This window comes from Notamacropus eugenii, chromosome 5 (genome assembly GCF_028372415.1).
Source record: "Notamacropus eugenii isolate mMacEug1 chromosome 5, mMacEug1.pri_v2, whole genome shotgun sequence".
NCBI classification, from domain to species: domain Eukaryota; kingdom Metazoa; phylum Chordata; class Mammalia; order Diprotodontia; family Macropodidae; genus Notamacropus; species Notamacropus eugenii.
In genome coordinates, this window is record NC_092876.1 from 404,870,968 (window position 1) to 404,889,292 (window position 18,325).

The 18,325-nt window shown below is 34.9% G+C and overlaps 1 protein-coding gene across 7 annotated transcripts in view; it reads left to right on the forward strand.

The window, feature by feature from the left end:
* UBE3A (ubiquitin protein ligase E3A) overlaps nucleotides 1–18,325 on the forward strand; it is a 113,646-nt gene that overhangs the window by 82,942 nt on the left and 12,379 nt on the right. For all 7 annotated transcript variants that reach the window (XM_072614590.1, XM_072614585.1, XM_072614589.1 and 4 more), the window contains 2 exons: nucleotides 6,694–7,943; nucleotides 16,413–16,557. In XM_072614590.1, the coding sequence (XP_072470691.1) occupies nucleotides 6,694–7,943; nucleotides 16,413–16,557 (1,395 nt within the window). The remainder of the gene's footprint in view (nucleotides 1–6,693; nucleotides 7,944–16,412; nucleotides 16,558–18,325) is intronic.

An 18,325-nucleotide genomic window follows, 5' to 3' on the forward strand; every position in this document is an offset into this window, starting at 1 on the left:
TAAATTTAAAAGTGTGTTCTGTGTGCATTTTTTTTTTCAGAGAATTGTGAAAATATTTACCAGCTTCCCCCACTCTCCAAACCCCTGAGAACAAAGGGACAGCATCTGAATAGTTCAGGTTCTTTGGGGGAAACATTGTAGTCTAGTTTGACTAGAAAATATAATGCGTAGAAATAATATGAATAAATAATATGAAGTAAAGCTGGAAAAGCAAAATAGTAGGAGATTGTGAAGGGCCCCAAATGTGAGTTTTATTTGGTGTTAGCTTTCAGACATCACTTAGTGACTTAACTTGTACATAGAAGAGAATGCTTGGTGACAGTTTAATTAATCAAATACATTAAATCCGGGGAGATTCAAGAAGTTTAGATAAGAAAAAGTCCCTGACTTGTTGGAACTTAGATACTCTGAGTATTGTCAGCAAACCAGTTCTTCCAAACCTGCTTAGTTGTGTTATCATCTGGTTCACATCTTTCAGTAGTGTTCACAAGGGTATTATGAGAGGTTTTGGCAGTGCCTTGTTGAAATCTTGATGCACTGTGTTTGACATTTATCTAATGTAATGTACCTATCACGCTGAGGAACAAAATCAGACTTATCTAATATGTCTTTGCCTTTTTTTAAAGTCTATTCTGAGTCATACTTATGTATGTGGAGAGTGAAAGATGAAAATGACTGAGGAAGTAGAGGTTCAGCGTTCATATTGATTTATTAAGTGATGCGTGACAGTTGCCAACAAACCAGGACCAGACCTCCTCACTTTAGGCCTAGACCCTGAATATAGGGGGAGACAGACTTTTATATTTTAAAAACAATTAATAAAATAAAACCAGTTAATTAAAAGAAAACAATGCAACATTAGGTAATCTGATTTCTAATTAGAGGAAAGATTAGGAACTTTCCAAGTTTAGGGGTAGAGGGGTGAAGTGAAGAGATAACAATCCCCTGAAATTTAAATAAAAAAGTGTTCCACTCCCCCCTAAATGTCTGTGAACAATCAAAGATCATGGAAACAATAACTGATTGATCAGTATGGAACTAGTTTTCAGATAAGATGTATGGGCTGCTTGAGGTATACGGTTGTAAGAAAATTCCATGCACCAGTCTTTGACCAGGTTTCTGGTCTGCATAACCTTGGTTCTTGGCTCAAGTCTCTAAACAGCAGATAGAGGTGGTCCAGCTTCCTAGCCACACAGGGCTAGGTTCAAACAGTGCAATATGGTTTTCTTCCAATTTCCATGATTGAATAAAATTTTCCCATGGGACAGAATTTCCACTGGACCCATAATTAAATAGAAAGGGAGCTGAGCTAGCTCCAGATTTGAGAGTCACAAGATGGAGGCAGTGTGCTTCATCCAGTTCCCACAGTCAGCCCTGTGCTATCCTAATACCCTCAATTCCTTCAACTATTCTAAGTGCTCAGTACCTTTGATAATCTGTTTTTATGGTTTTATCAGGAATTGAAGTTAAGTTCAGAAGTTTGAAGAATCCACTTTTCCTCTTTTTAAAAATTGATCTAGCATTTGTCCTTTTCCAGGTGTCAGTTCCTTCACCAGAATTTTTCTTAGATCCAGAATTATTTAAAAGCTCTCGTTGTTTTTAGAATTTTTCTAAAGCCTCAACTCATACTTGGGTATTGCTTTGCTGGAGAAACAGTGTAGTCTGCTTTATATAGTCTGTATAGTTAAAGAATTTTAACTGCTCTTGTATAGTCATCATCCTCAATTTACCTCTTGCTTCCATTCCATCTTTATTTTTATTATTAATAATAAATAAATGTCGTATCACTTTTGACTTTCTTAATAAAGTATTAGGTCATGAGAGCCTACCTGTATTATCTCTGAAATCTTTAAAATGAAATTTGGTGCTGCCAAGACTAACTCTATGAAAAAGACTTAAGAAAGCCAAATTCAAGGAAGGAGAACAAGAGTAACTTATATAAAGTGAGCAAGGGCTTTCAAGTCGGGAAACCTCGGTTCACATCCTACCCCTGGTATTGTTTACCCTTCATGGCCCTGGACAAATCATTTAACCACCTTGGGCCTCAGTTTCTAAATCAGTAAAATAAGGGTGCTGAATTTCGATGTCCTATGAGGTCTCTTTCAGCCAGGATTTGTAGTCAAAAGAGAACTAGGAAATCATCTAGGACAGCTCCCTTATTTTGCTCTTAAGGAAACTAAGGCCCAGTTAGGTTAAATGACTTTCTAAAGGATGCATCTGTTTCCCCTCCTCCTAGTCTTATGAAGGAATTTTTCTTTGTGGAAATTGACACCAAATTTTGGCTCACTGTACTTGCCATTTTATGAGGTAGTAGTACGTTCACTATCCTTGATGGTAGTTTGTATTCTAACCTGCCATTGCCCTTGGTTGTCATATCTCTGTTTGGCAAGGGAATTGTTTATTAGTCAGGAATTCGTGGGCATCCTTGCTACTGTTTTGCTGTGGTTAAACTTCTCTGCAAAATGATTCTAAAGTTGCTGTCTTTACTTGATTTAAGTTCTCATTTTCCTGGGACTGAAAAAAATTATCTTTTTTAAAAAAAGAATGGATTCCCAAATATGTTAATAAATAATATGGATATCATATTAAATTACTTCTAACTATGCCTTTCCTATTTTGTTTGCTAATAGACATCAGCCTTGATATTGGATCCTAACAGTTTTGAACTTTATATTTTCTTACATGATGCTCATCAGTACTGTCATTCTGTGATCTGTCAGATACTTTGGGAGAAATTTGGAGAAGGAAGAAGGGGTAGCTCTTTTTCTATGAACATGCACACATACACACACACTCACATATATACACCTGTACATACACATACATATGTATACAAACACACACATAGATATATACATATATATATAAAATTTTCCTCATAACGCGATTGATAAACTTCTTTCTGATGAATTCCACATATTTGTTTTTTAATATATTTTAAGGTTGGAAACTTTGCTTTATTTTAACTAGTTATTAACTCTAGTTATTTTTAACTATAGTATTATTGTAATAGAACAAAATAGAACCAAGAATTTTAAAATGTTCATCCATCCAGAGTTTATCCAATCCAACTCTTATCCAGATTCTTCATTCCATCTGTAACATTCCTGACAAATTGTCCCTCCTCTCTCTGAAGACCTGTAGAGATGAGAGCTCATTATTTTCTAGGGGCAGTCCATTTTATTTTGAGACATCTTATGGTATTAGAAGTTTTTATTTACATCAAGACAAAAATCTGTTTTCTTATAACTTATACCCATGGATCTTAGTGTGCCCTCTGGGGCCAGGCAGAAAGCATCTAATTCTTTTGTGAGTCAGTTTTTCAAATACTTAAGAATAGCTACATTTCTTCATAATTCATTCCTTCCCTCTAGCTTCCCTTCTCCAGGCTAAATATCTCCAGTTCCTTCAGTCAATCCTGATATGAATTGGTAGTACTGCACATCTTGTTGTCATCCCGAATATATGGGTGTTAAAAATTCTTTAGTGAATCATTTATATGGGAGAAGTTTTAATCTTTCTTTTAAAATGTGAATTTTATCCGTGAGAGAAAAACATTTCCAACTTTATTTCTAGGTTTATGCTTCTTAAATAATTTCATGCCTCATATATTCTGAAGCCAGGGACAAAGCCTAGGCAGGAATGAGAAACAGAGGCAGACTTTGCCTGAAACAATATTTTTGATATTAGATGAGTCACAGACTAGGATGCTTCATCCCATCCCCATAAGCTCTAGCCTCTTAACACCATTACATTAATAAGCTTTCTCTTAAATGCACACCCAGGCGTTCAGTAAACCACAGTACCATTTGGAGGTAGGAGAATGAGATTCTGGCTTTGTTTGGAGACTTCTGCTACTGAAGCAGCCAGATCTATGCTCTCTTTGCTGAGCACTTGATGCTCATCAGTGCTGTCATTCTGTGGTCTGTCAGATACTTTGGGGGAAGGTTGGAGGAGGAAGAAGGGGGAGCTCTTTTTACTTCAGAGATGGGGATAGGGAATGGTGGAAGCTACAACACTTGATTTCAGTTAATGTGCAGTAATGTGGATATGTCAGTTTAAATACATAGCATATCCCAAATGGGGTCACAGAAAGTTGGAAATGACTGAACAACAATGATATTCCTTGCAGCCTCCTTTGTATTTTTGTTGCCCTCACCCTGCTATCAAATGAGATAATGTATGTGCAATGATTTGTAAATCTTGAATTGCAAAGTAAATGTGAATTACTCCTGCTGCTCCTCCTGCTGCTGCTGCTGCTGCTGCTGCTGCTGCTGCTACTACTACTACTACTACTACCACTACCACTACCACTACTGCTACTACTACTACTACTACTATACCTACTACTACTACTACTACCACTACTACTACTACTACTACTACTATACCTACTACTATAAGGCCCCATTACTACTTGACTACCTTGTAATAGCCTTCAAACTAGTAATAAAATATAAAAGCAGAAGGAACCTTAGACATCATCTCATTTCACAGGTGAGTAAATTGAGATATTAAGTGACTCATCTAAAGTCACATAACTGCCAAGTGGCTTGGTCTTCCCATCTTCAGTCTAATCAGTACTCCCTCTAATCTATATTTAAACTTATTTATATATACAGATCCATCATATTATTCCTGTTGACTTTGGAATGATATCAGCACTCCTTTTGCCTGACATTCAAGGCCCTCCATGGTCACTTGACCCTACCTTTAGGCCACACCTTGTAGCCTGATCACCTCAGTTTCCTCATCTGTACCAGGAGCTGGAGAAGGAAATGGCAATCACTCCAGCATCTCTGCCAAGAAAACTCCAAATGGGGTTAGACACAACTGAACATCATCATGTTCATGGCTTAGGCAATTAATGTCTAGGTGCCCTCCCACCTCCCCCAACAAGTCTCTTAACCTTTCAGTTCAGCAGACATTTATTAAATACCTACTATGTGCAAGACACTGTCAAGCCATGCAAAATAGAAACATTTCCTTCCCTAAAGGTGCTTCTACTGAATTGGGCAGGGAGTGTAGGGGTGGGAATCCATTCTCTCCTTCATACATAGTCAGCTCTTTCCTTCTCTGTACCTTCACTTAAGTGTTTACACCAGTCACAGACTATTATTCATAAGATATCCTTTCAGTGAAAACAACTTTATGTGAAAATTATCTAAAGAGTTATTATTGTTTTAATCTTCCATTTCTGTACTTTAGGCTAAACCAAGAATCCCCTCCACTCCTACTCCCACTAATTATGTAATAAGAACTGGATTCTACATCAAGGCTCTGTATTTTCTTCCAACATGGCCTTGGACGAATCATTTAACCCTTCAGGGCTTGTTTCCTCAGCTACAACAGGATTTTAATGAAATATCCTATAAGTTCCCTTCCAGCTCCAAATCTATGATCTTATGAATAATATGATGGCCTTTTGACTTGAAACTAAAGACCCATGAGGTAGCATGATATAGTTGAAAGAGCCCTGACCTTGATATTAGTTAGCTATAGTTCTAGATTATACCTATGAAAGTGTTTTTTGACTTTGGAAAAATAACAACTTCCAAAGGTCTCATTTTCCTTATCTGTATTAAGATCCTTTTCAACTCAGAGATTCTATTACTCAGTTTATTAAAGCATCATTTCCTGAAAAAGATCAGAAATAAACTAGAAAAAACAAACCAGAAGATATTGTTGTGTTTTCATGTGGAAGTAGAAATGAAACTAATAAAATATAGGGCCTCGTTTCCAGATTGAGAGTAGGAATCTTTTTTCTACTTCCCCTTTACATGGGTAATTAAACAAGAAAATATTATTGGGGGTGGCAGAAAGAGACCCCCCCCCCCAAAATGGCTTGCCAAACTGGGGGCTGTTTAGGGCATAAAATGAAGTTTAAATATAAAATGTTGGTTCAAATTCAAAATAAAACTATCTTAATATATTCTTTGATTGCAAACAGGAGTTTACTAACACACTAATTATTTTCATATTAAGAAAACCACCTATCATTAAGGTTTTTTAAAAAGAAAACTTTACATATTATGTGCTTTCAAGTTCTGTGTTGTTTGTATTGTTAAAGCAGTGAATGAATGAATGGTCCCATATATAAGGAATATAAGTATAAGTAAATAAGACAATCTGTGCATTCGAGGAGCTTATGACCACTCATGAAGGTGAGCTGTGAAGGGCTAAGTATGGGAAGCCTAGGTGCCAGGGCTAGAGTTCAGGTTTCAATAAGAAGGTTTGGGAAGGATGGCCAGAGCAAGCTTCATTTATTTATTCATCCATTTAGATATAATTTATTTATTAAGCAGAAGTGAAAGTAATGTACAGTCATGTTTGTTTATTTGTATTTCTGATTACACAGCCACATCCCAATTAGTGGGAATAACAAACCGCATGAAGTGGTCACAAATTCTAAATCACATTCAGTGATTTTCACTGGGCTGGAATCAATTTCCAAATTATACACAATTTGTAATATTGAATAGCACAAATACAGTAAGCTATATTCTAGGTGGCTAAAATATATCCCAGGTTATTTTTACTTTTATAGTTAATTGCACAGTTACTTTTAAAACATTTGTTAAGTAGTAACAATGTTGACTGCATAGTGTTTGTCTTCACTTTTTTATTAGATTTTTAAAAAATGAATACTTGACTTATAAAAATGTCTTTCTTTTTCTTCCCCAAACTTTATAGATGTGACTTACTTAACAGAAGAAAAGGTATACGAAATTCTTGAATTATGTAGAGAGAAAGAGGATTATTCCCCTTTAATACGAGTTATTGGAAGAGTATTTTCTAGTGCTGAGGCCTTGGTTCAGAGCTTCCGTAAAGCTAAGCAACATACAAAGGAAGAGCTAAAATCTCTTCAAGGAAAAGATGAAGACAAGGATGAAGATGAAAAGGAAAAAGCTGCATGTTCTGCTGCTGCTATGGAGGAAGATTCAGAAGCATCATCCTCAAGGATAGGTGATACCAACTCTCAAGGAGATAACAACTTACAAAAATTAGGCCCTGACGAAGTATCTGTAGATATTGAAGCAATCAGAAGAGTATACAACAGATTGCTTTCTAATGAAAAAATAGAAACTGCCTTTCTTAATGCACTTGTGTATTTGTCACCTAATGTGGAGTGTGACTTGACTTATCACAATGTATACTCCCGTGATCCTAATTATCTGAATTTGTTCATTATTGTCATGGAGAATGGCAACCTTCATAGCCCTGAATATCTGGAAATGGCTCTGCCATTGTTTTGCAAAGCGATGAGCAAGTTACCCCTTGCAGCCCAAGCAAAGCTGGTCCGACTGTGGTCTAAATACAGTGCAGACCAGATTCGGCGAATGATGGAAACGTTTCAACAGCTTATTACTTACAAAGTCATAAGCAATGAATTTAATAGTCGTAATCTAGTGAATGACGATGATGCCATTGTTGCTGCTTCAAAGTGCTTGAAAATGGTTTACTATGCAAATGTAGTAGGAGGAGAGGTAGATACAGATCATAATGAAGAGGAGGACGAAGAGCCCCTCCCTGAATCCAGTGAACTGACGCTTCAGGAGCTTTTGGGAGAGGAGAGAAGAAACAAGAAGGGTCCTCGAGTAGACCCACTAGAAACTGAACTTGGTGTTAAAACTATAGATTGCAGAAAACCACTTATCCCTTTTGAAGAGTTTATTAATGAACCACTGAATGATGTTCTAGAAATGGACAAAGATTACACTTTTTTCAAGGTAGAAACAGAAAACAAATTCTCTTTTATGACTTGTCCCTTTATATTGAATGCTGTCACCAAGAACCTGGGATTGTATTATGATAATAGAATCCGCATGTACAGTGAACGGCGCATTACTGTGCTCTACAGCTTAGTTCAAGGACAACAGTTGAATCCATATTTACGACTCAAAGTCAGACGTGATCATATCATAGATGATGCACTTGTCCGGGTAAGTTATGTGGTCATTTGAAATACGCAATCGAATCTTAGGAAATTAGTTATAGGAAAGATGGAAAAGCCAGTGTATGGAACTGTATGCTAAATTCATTTTACAACTATTTGGGTAAAAAAAGTGTATGGCATGATGACAGCATACTGTCTATTAGAAGCTATAGTGAATTTTTATAGAAATCATAGTCACAATTGAATTTCTTCCCTTGACTTTTGCCCATCAAATTCAAAGTTGGCAATTTTATGTTCTTTACAAATTAAAGATTAAAATATATGTGATTACATTAGTAGTTGCCTCTTTTCACTAGAATAGAGTAGGATTTTTCATTTCTTCGAGGACAAAATAAAAATGATTTGTCTCATCCAGTTCAAAGTGTATTTTAAAAATAGAAATTAAGGAAATGGAAGATAACACAAAACTCAGAGAAATTTAGAATCGCTAGCAAAGGCCACAAACGAAGCTTTTCATAGGAGAGAAAATATTAGTAGCCCCGGTAGAGGCAGTTAGCAGATGTCATCTACGTGAATTTCTAATCACTCTTTTTCAAACATTACCTGTGAATCATAAGATTGAAGATCTAATGAAGTCCATTCAATTTACGGATAAGGAAATTGTAAACATAAAAAGCTCGGATGTGGACCCAGGTTTGCTGCCATCCAATATCATACTGTGCTGCTCAGATGCCCCTTTCTGCAAAAGCCCTTTTCCTATCCATTGCTGTACTGGCCTCTGCTTTCTGAGATTATTTTCGTGTGTGCGTGTGTGTGTGTGAGATCGAGTTTTGTACATATTTTATCTCATTAGAATGTGAGCTCCTTAATGGCAGAACCATATTTTTTTGTCTTTTTTTGTACCCCTACTGCTTAGTGCAGGACCTGGTACAGGGTTAGTGCTTAATTAATGCTTATCTACTGACTAGCTGCATTGTACCACACTAGATTCCCTGCAATTAGAGTTACAAGTTCCTATAAACATGTATAAATGTTTATGGCTTACTTTCAGCTGTTTATGCTAATGAAGGACAGGGCTAGTAAAGATAAATGAAAACTATGAAAAATTCTTAATTTATCACTATTATCCTAGGAAAATGAAGGGATATGTCTTTTACTGTTTTCTTCTACAGACCTTTACATGGAAGTATGGGTACAGTAGAATCCATGATGTAAATATCAGGAGGAAGGGAAAAAAATTTGCTTCAGAATGAGCAAAAATTAACTATACTATATCATAGCATTTAAAAATCATAAACTTAACCCATTATTTGCTAAAAGTATTAAAACCTTTATCTTTAGTTTTTTCATTCTGGTTTTGAACAATTGAATACCCATTTATGAGTGAAAGTATGATTAACTTTCAGTAGTTCACTAATGGACTTGGGGATCTTGTGGCAAAGTTGATTTTTTTAAGTATAATTTTATTTGTTAGTTTTTGACATTCACTTTTATAAGATTTTGAGTTCCAAATTTTCCCCCCTCCCCAAGATGACAAGCAATCTAATATAGGCTATACATGTAGAAAAGTTAATTTTTAAAAGTTATATTGGACCTAGTTTATGCAGCTTGACCTGGTGAAAAGATAACTGGCCTCAAAGCCAAGAAGACCTTGGTTCAAGACCTGCTTCTGGTGCTTAGTGGTTTTGTGACCCTGAGCAAATCACTCAGGCTCTTAGTATTGTAGTTAACTTTCATATAGACTATAAACCTTTAGAAGATGTAAGAGATCTAGGACTGCAGAGTTACAACTGACCCTCCATTTTTCAGATGAGGAAAATGAAATCCAGAGAGATTAATCTAAAAGATGGGCCATCAGATACTTGAAAACAGCTGTCATGAGGTTGGCTGAATATCACCAGTTCCTCCAACCAGTCCTTACTTACATACAGTGTTGGCCATGATTAGAGGTAGTGACATACATAAAGCATATTCTCCATTTAGTTCTGGAGGAATGAGACCAAAACCCACTTAAGAAGAGCTACTCAGGGTAAGCTTGCCGCATTTATTTTGCCCCTTGTTTTTCATACCTTCAGAGATTTGGGAATAAGATTTATTATTTTGGCCAAAAACAACAGATTTACAAAGGTTCCTAAACTTGTTTGGCCTATTGCCCCCTTTAAAAAGACATTTACTCAATGCCCCCTTGGGGTTAGGTCAGGTTAACTTTTGTTTTTATTCAACGTCCCCCAATTGCACACTACTACTGCCACCCTGAATTAGTCCAGCACCCCCTGAGGGGTGGGGGGGTAACACCTACTTTGGGAACCTATCAACTAAAACAACAGATTTTAGCAAATGAATGTAAATGTGAGATAGTTAATTGTATTGACAAATGACTTTCTAACCACTTGTAAATTGTTGACAAAATCATAAATTAGGATTTACCCACATATCAGAGTTATCTGTAGACCTGTTTGAGAATAGTATTTGAAAGTCACTTCTCAAAAGACCACTTTCTCTCTAGAATTGTAGGTACTCTCCTTAGGCAGGTTTTATGATCTCTGTTAAAATGATTTCATTTGTATAAAGAAATGTAAACATAAGATATCAGGAATTTATTTAAAAAAATTTTAATGATGTTTTTCCCCAATTACATGTTTATACAATTTTTCACTTTTTTTTTTTAAATTTCACGTTTCAAATTCTGTTTCCCCTCCCCACCTCCTTGAGAAAGTAAGCATCCAATGTAGGTTATATTTGTGCAATTATGTAAAATATTTCCAAATCAGTCATTTTGTTCAAGAAGACTTGAACAGAAGGAAAGAAAGTGAAAAATAGTGTACTTTGATCTGTATTCAGAAAATATTTAGTTCTTTCTTCTGGAGGCAGATAGCATGCTTCATCATGAATCCTTTGGGATTATCTTGCATCACTGTATTGCTTAGAATAGCTAAGTTTTTTGCAGTTCTTCATCAAACAGTATTGCTATTATAACTTTCTCCTGGTTCTGCTTGCTTCACTTTGCATCAATTCATTTAAGTCTTTCTAGGTTTTTCTGAAATCATCCTGCTTATCTTTTCTTATAGCACAATCGTATTCCATCGCAGTCATATGCCACAGCTTGTTCAGTCATTCCCCAGTTGATGGGCATCTCCTCGATTTCACAAAAAGATCTGCTATAAATATTTTTGTACAAATAGGTTCCCCCCCTCCCGATTTAAAAATAAAGTGTTTAAATCTCTTTGGGATATAGACCTAGCAGTGTTATTGCTAGATCAGGGGGTATGCACAATTTTATAGCCCTTTGGGCATAGTTAGGAATTATTTTTTTAAAGGATAAAATATACAATTCAGAAAAGTTTTAGTAAAATTTTGCCCTGAAATTGAAGAAGATGCCACATTCATAGGCAACATGTATCTTATAAAAGAAATGATAAAGGAAATGGGCAGCCAAGTAATAATCATTAAGTCATATAGAACATAAAAGAGATCTTGAAAGGCCCTTAGAGATTATTTCATCCAATTGTGATAATGGAAATGAGAATAAATTAGGAAATCACGAAAATACAGTCCAACCTGATTTGGAACTTACACGAGTTCAGATAGGCTGTGTCATCATCATTAAAGGTTTGTTAAGCTATGTCCAAGGGACCTAAGATCACTCAGCTGGTTGTTGGCAGAGCTAGGAAAGCTCTCATGTCCAGGTACTGCATTTTATCTGGGATAGATTAAAGCATATGGATTCCACCTTCCAGGCATCGATAATTGTTTTAATTCTTGAGCAAAGGGATTGCTATAATGCCATTATAAATAACAAAATATTTTAAATAACATTCTTAAGGGATATAATTACTAGACTAAAAGATAGGACTTTCAGCACTATTTCCTTGGGTCTCTTTATCATGCACTAACAAACTTAACAAAGGAAAATTTTAACAAAATTAACAGTCATAGCTTACTTATTCCTTGTCCCCATCTGATTTATTTTCCCTTTATGCACTTAAAAGATTTTGTTGTTAATTTTTTTTGTGTCCCTAGTCTTCAGTGTTTATTCTAATTCTCCTTTCCTTATTCTATATCTGTGTCCTTTTGTATGTGTTTCTATTCTTATATTCACATTTATAATTTTTTGTATCTCAGCACCATTGATATCCCATATTGATAAAATCATTTTCTAATTATTGACTTTGTAAGTCGTTTACAGTTTTTGCCTACTACAAGTAAAGCAGTTCCAAATATTTTTGTACAGACGTGTTTTAGCTTTAAAAAATCATCTTCATCACCTCAAAATTACTAATAAAATATGTTTATTTTTTAAATGCATAGTCATACATAATGAATTGTAGAAAATAAAAATTAATCATAATTAGTATATCGTTTTATACAAATGGCTCTCTTAAAAACTATTGAATTATTCACACTTAAACATTATATATAATCTTTATTTTTGCTTAACAAACCTTTAATGATGATGGCACAGCCTATCTGAACTGGTGTAAGTTCCAAATCAGGTTGGACTGTACTTTCCTGATTTTCTAATTTATTCTAATTTCCATTACCATCATTTTGTGCCCTTTTAAAATATAGGCAAATCTTGTTACATTCACCTAAGAATTTAGCTGTTTCACTGTGAACATTTAGTGTGGAGGCAATTTATGCTACTAGTTGTAGATAATGATTCTTTCATTTTAAAAAATTTGTTGAACTATGTTTAAGCGCACTGTAGACGGCTAGAGCATGTAATAGAAAACACTGTTTTGTCCTTTAAGAGTTGAGTCACAAGTAGGAGTAGATGGCATAGCCACAGATGAACACTGATAAGAATTACATGTGCATTTATGTTCAGAAAATTTACATGTATAATTTTACATTTAGGTGACTGCCAGGTATATGAAGATGAGGAAGAGGAAACTTTTAGACTAAGAGAAATCATAGTGTGAGACTTGGTTTAGCAGAGCCCATAGTGTTTGTGGGCTTTGTGTGTTTGTGTGGTGGTGAAACTGGGTACCCATGTGAAAGCTAGAACGTATATGGTAGGAGATGGGATAGGGAAGGGTTTTCCACAGGTGAAGATGGTAAGGTGGTACTCAGTTTTCAGCCTTTCGAGAAAAGCTGCAACAGTAGCCCTAATCCCCTGGGAATCAATCATTTTTTTTCTTTGACACATTTTTTCCTGTCTCTTGCCATCCCACTCCATCTTACCCAGTTCTATTTAGATTATTTCTAGAAAAGCTGTGGCGGCATGAATTCTGTATCTGCATCCGTGTGAATTGTAGCAGTACGTTCTTTGTAAATCCTATGTGTGTTAAAAAGTATATTAAGCTGCCTTAGGTGATAACTACTGACATTTCATATAGCGCTTTAAAATTTACAAAGCAGTTTAGTTATATTATTTCACTTGAATCTTAAAAGAACCCTTTTGAGGTAGGAACTATAGGCATTATCATCTCGGTTTTATAGTTGAGGAAACTGAGTCCTAGACAGGTTTTTCTCAGAAGAGACTTTAGCAAAATTTCTTGTCCCTTGAATGTCAGAAATGGAAATTAAATCCAGTTCCTCCTTACTCCAAGTCCAACACCTTGTCCTTTGTGCCATGGAATACATTTTTCTTGGTTGCTGTCCCTCTCATTTATTTACATAGTGTGTTGTTCAGATTCAGTCAGGAATATTGAGTAGTTTGTAATACATTCCCATGATTTCATAAAACTGGAATAACAAAACAAGTAAGACAGCACTTCTCATAGTGCCCTCTCATTTTCCTGTTGTAATAAAATTGATTTGATCCATTCTAATGAAGAACATAAATTCATAGACAACTGAGAACCACTTTCTGTCCAAATTGCTTCATTAGGAGCCATTTTCTTATTAGCTAAGAGATTGACTTTATGATTAGGGCAGCCACATAGCTTTAAATATACTTTGTATTTCTGCGTGAAAATAGGTACAGATTAAGACCTGAAAAATCCTGTTTTATCTGTAATAGAGCTGCATAAGTACCCATGCTCTCCCACAGACTAAGGAAATTGCTTGTCATAGACAGAGAAGCATAAATGATACAGCATTATGTTTCAGAGTGTGTGTTGGGAGTTATGTGGAGCTGCTTTGACATCGTATACATGCCCACATCTCCCTAGAATTGTGTATGATTTACACTTGTAATTACACATTTATGCCCATATTTTCCACCAAGCCTCCTCTCTCTTGTGTGCCAAGGAGCCCTCACAGCAAAAGTTACGTTATGAACAAAAAAGCTTAACAACTACAGTTGTGTGTGTATTATCACTATCATACAGCCCAAGCCATTTGAAGATTTCTGGGTTATTGCATGGTTCCCTTTTTTGCTGCCTCAGTATCTGGCATCTTTATGACACTTGTGATCTAAGATTTGGATTATCACCCGACACACAAGTGAAGATATGGATCTTCCAGTTTGTGTGCTTGCATTTTTTTTTAAAATGTGATCTCTAGGATTTCCCAGGCAATTAAAATTTCAAAGATTCAAAAATATTTTACCTACATGCAAAATCATAATACATAAAAACTATATTGAAGGCTGCATTAAAATCTTCTGAAAAGCATGCTGTCATATAGTTACAATTTTACATTCTGTTTTAGACAACTCTTCAATATGTCACCTAGTGTGATTTACCTTTACTATTTACTTAAAATTTCTCCTAATGGAAGAACTGTATACATATACAATATGTGTGTACATGAGAAAGAGGCAAATATAATAAGGGGACAAGAGAAAAGAGGGTACGTATGCCTTTGAGAATCCTGTTTAGGTTAGAGTCACAGCAGCTTCATGCTTGATATATTTAATATTTCTAAGCGTCAGACTTCCCAGAATGTTCATTTCAGACTAGAATGCTCTCAGAGTCGTTTTGGTTGAGGAAACCTAGATTATTACGTTACTGCACATTGTTATAAAATTTATCATCTCTTTTATAGAAATAAAGCTGTCATGATATAAATCACATGCAGTTTTTATAAGACGTATCAGAATGTTTAAACCAGAAGGAAATGGTGAATTTATGTTGCATAATGACCTGAAATGCACAATGCAGAGACAAGATGCGCTGTTATCTTCATTAAGTTCCTTGCCATCTGACAGATAAAAGCAGTTCTTTACTGCATGGAACTTGTAAGAGATAGTCAGTGCTAGTGGATTTTTTATTCAGTGCTTACTGTGTGGCTGGAAATTGTCTCTAATACTGAAATACTGCAAACTAGAGCTTTGAAAGCATTGAGCAGTGTAGGTTGCCACCAGCTCAGATAAGAAATAAGGCAAACTAGTTCCACTGTGTCTTTCATTTCTGGAGTAAAACCAATTTTAATGGACTAAGACTTGTAAATTCACAAATTTTTACTGGAAAAGGTATTGCTTTTTGCCTAATAAGGAAGTACATAGTTTACCTATTTTAATTAATCAGCTATACAATAGGCCTAACAAAAACTGTTATGAATACAACTTAATGTTTCCACAATTCAGAGACTATTTCAGTATCTTGTAATTTATAAGGGTCGTCCTTGTGAGCATTGGTTTTTCTCTTATTCTGGTTGTGCAGGAGTACTAGGTAAGAGAATTAATTATAAGATCATAGATTTAAAGCTGTAAGATACCTTAGAGGTTATGGAGTCCAACCTCCAGATTTTTATAGATGAGGAAACTACATAAGGCTGAGAGGCTGTGACTTGCCCCAAATCATCTAGCTAATAAGTGTCTGAGGTACGATTTGATCTTAGACCTCACTGACTCCAAGCCCACCACACTGTCCATTGAATCATCTCAAATGCTAAGTACCAGGTCACTCAAGTGTACTATGAATGATTTCTATGAATAGATTCAGAACAAGGAAGTGGATTTCACTGGTTTTACTTGTTATAAAGCAATTGAAGTGACAGGCTAATGTGAGTTAAGTTCATAAACTGTTTCCATGCGGCAAGCATGTTAATCTTGAATTAATTAATTAATTAATCTTGAGAATGACCTTGTTCTCTACTCTGTAAAAATGCATAATGCTTTCAGATTTCATTTGAAAGTATGTTTGCACCCCATTTTATATACTAATATTATACATGATTTGAGCACCCACTTTTCTGCTGTCTTCCTTTCTTCTTTCTCTAATATCCTACCCATGACTTAAAATAAACAGAATCTAATTCTGATTTTCCATCCCTCATTAGTTTAATGATGAAGTAGTGACCGTTGTATTAACCCACACCCAATTTGGCACTATATTCCCACTTAGTTATTTCTTTCCTTCTTCTAGAAGGCAGAAACAAGCCATCAAAGTAGAATTCATTGATGTTGCCAAAAATGACTTAGATCCTAAGTGTCTTAATTACCTGATTCTCTTTTGAGTACATCATTAACATCCAGCAAGTTCATTATAAATTTGCCTTCTTTGTGTCTTCTTTTACCTTTCAACTTGTATTTTTCCATCATTGCTTCCACTTTGGTTTTGCTTGGTTTCTATCTTGATACTTCCAGTTAAAATGTTATTATATATTTATGTTTTTCTACCACTAGCTAGAGATGATTGCCATGGAGAATCCTGCAGACTTGAAGAAGCAATTATATGTGGAATTTGAAGGTGAACAAGGAGTTGATGAAGGAGGTGTTTCCAAAGAATTTTTTCAGCTAGTTGTGGAGGAAATCTTCAACCCAGATATTGGTATGTATTTTGGTAAAATGTTCATTCTCTTAGATCTTTATTTGTGTACTAGGTTTCTCCCAATTATATGTCTATCCTTCAGAATTGATTATTTGACTTACTTTGAATATAATTTGTTCCTGATTCAGAAAAATGGAGCATATTTTTGTTGTATTTTATACATTTTGTCAGTTAGTGGTAAGTTAGGAACTAGTGTAAAATATTTAGATCCTTATTTAAGTAATTAGGTCACCTGTTAATGTATAAATGGCATTATTTATATAAATTATATTTAAAACTCCTTAGGAACCATCCAAATCTGATGAAGTTGAGTTTCATCTTTTCTTCCAGCCCCTTTTTTAATTGTATAGTAAAAGATGGAGAATGTTACTAGCCTTCTGAGTTAAAATCTAAATTCTTTCAAATGGACAAAACAAGGAAAGGAAAAAAACATTTCCTTGGGTCGTTTATGATGTTTTAAAAATCATTTTAATGAATTGAAAACCTTTACAATGTAATTACAGTATCCTTAAATAATATTTAGCTTTTAGATATTATAAGGAAGGCATTGAGTGGTCTCAATGTAATAGTAAGATTTGAAAACCAAAGACTTGTGATCTCTGAATTGTTCTAAAATCATTCTTAAAATTCAGAATAATAATGTGTGTGTAGAAGATACCATACACAATTTAAAACAGAAATTTGATCATCTTGCTAAAAGATATTGAGAATATGACTTGTGAACAGGTTCTGACAGAAATACCCAAATGAACAGAAAGGGATCTTTGCCCTTCAATGATCTTATACCAGGTGGCAATAAAATATGTACACAAACAAATGTAATATAAAGTAGAAAATGGCTAGTGTATAAGAAGGGTACAGAAGTTCTACAAAAGTTAAGAGGAAAGAGGGGAGATTATTTGAAGCTAAAAAAAGGAGGCTGTAAATATAGATTCAGGTTTGCTTCTTTTATTGATTCATTATCAGTATGTATAATATCTTTCTGTTAAGGATAATGTAACTAAACCAATCAGATACCCAAATTTAATAATAATAATGACAATGATAATTATCATTTAATTTGGTCTACACAACCCTGGGAGATATATACTGTTATTATTCCCATTTTACAGATGAGGAAGCTGATACAGCAGAGGTCAAATGATTTGCCTAGGGCCACACAGTTAATAGTGTCTGAGGCTGGATTTGAACTCAGATTTTCCTGACTACAACAGGTCCAGTGCTTCATCCCTTCCTCTACCTCGCTGCCCTGTAAACTTGAATACATTTATGAGCTTGATTTAAATACATTTGCCTGTATTTACGTTACAAGACTGAAATTGTGAGATTCAAAATAACATTAACTAAAACTTTCTGTTAGAAGTAAATTTTTAAAAATCATATAAAACATTTTAAGTTTTCGTCTTTTTCTGGAAATGCATTATTTATCATGTTTGGTCACTGCAACAGAAATAGACTAGAGCTCTAAAAGATGAAAGTGACACCTTTTTTCCTGTCTATACATGGAATATTATAAAATACAAATTTCAGGAAAATCCTCCTGCCTGTCATAGCAGGGTCCACTGCATCTTTCTATTCGTGCATGTTTCATTAGCTTCCTGAAATCATATACTACCCCTTTTTTAAATTACTTGCTTGCCACATATTCTAAAATTTGCCCTTTTGTTTTTTTTTAAATGCTCATTTTTTTTATGTGTAGCCATGCATTTTCCTGCTGTTGTACAGATCCTTTGATATTTGTATATAATTAAATTTTACACTTGTTTTA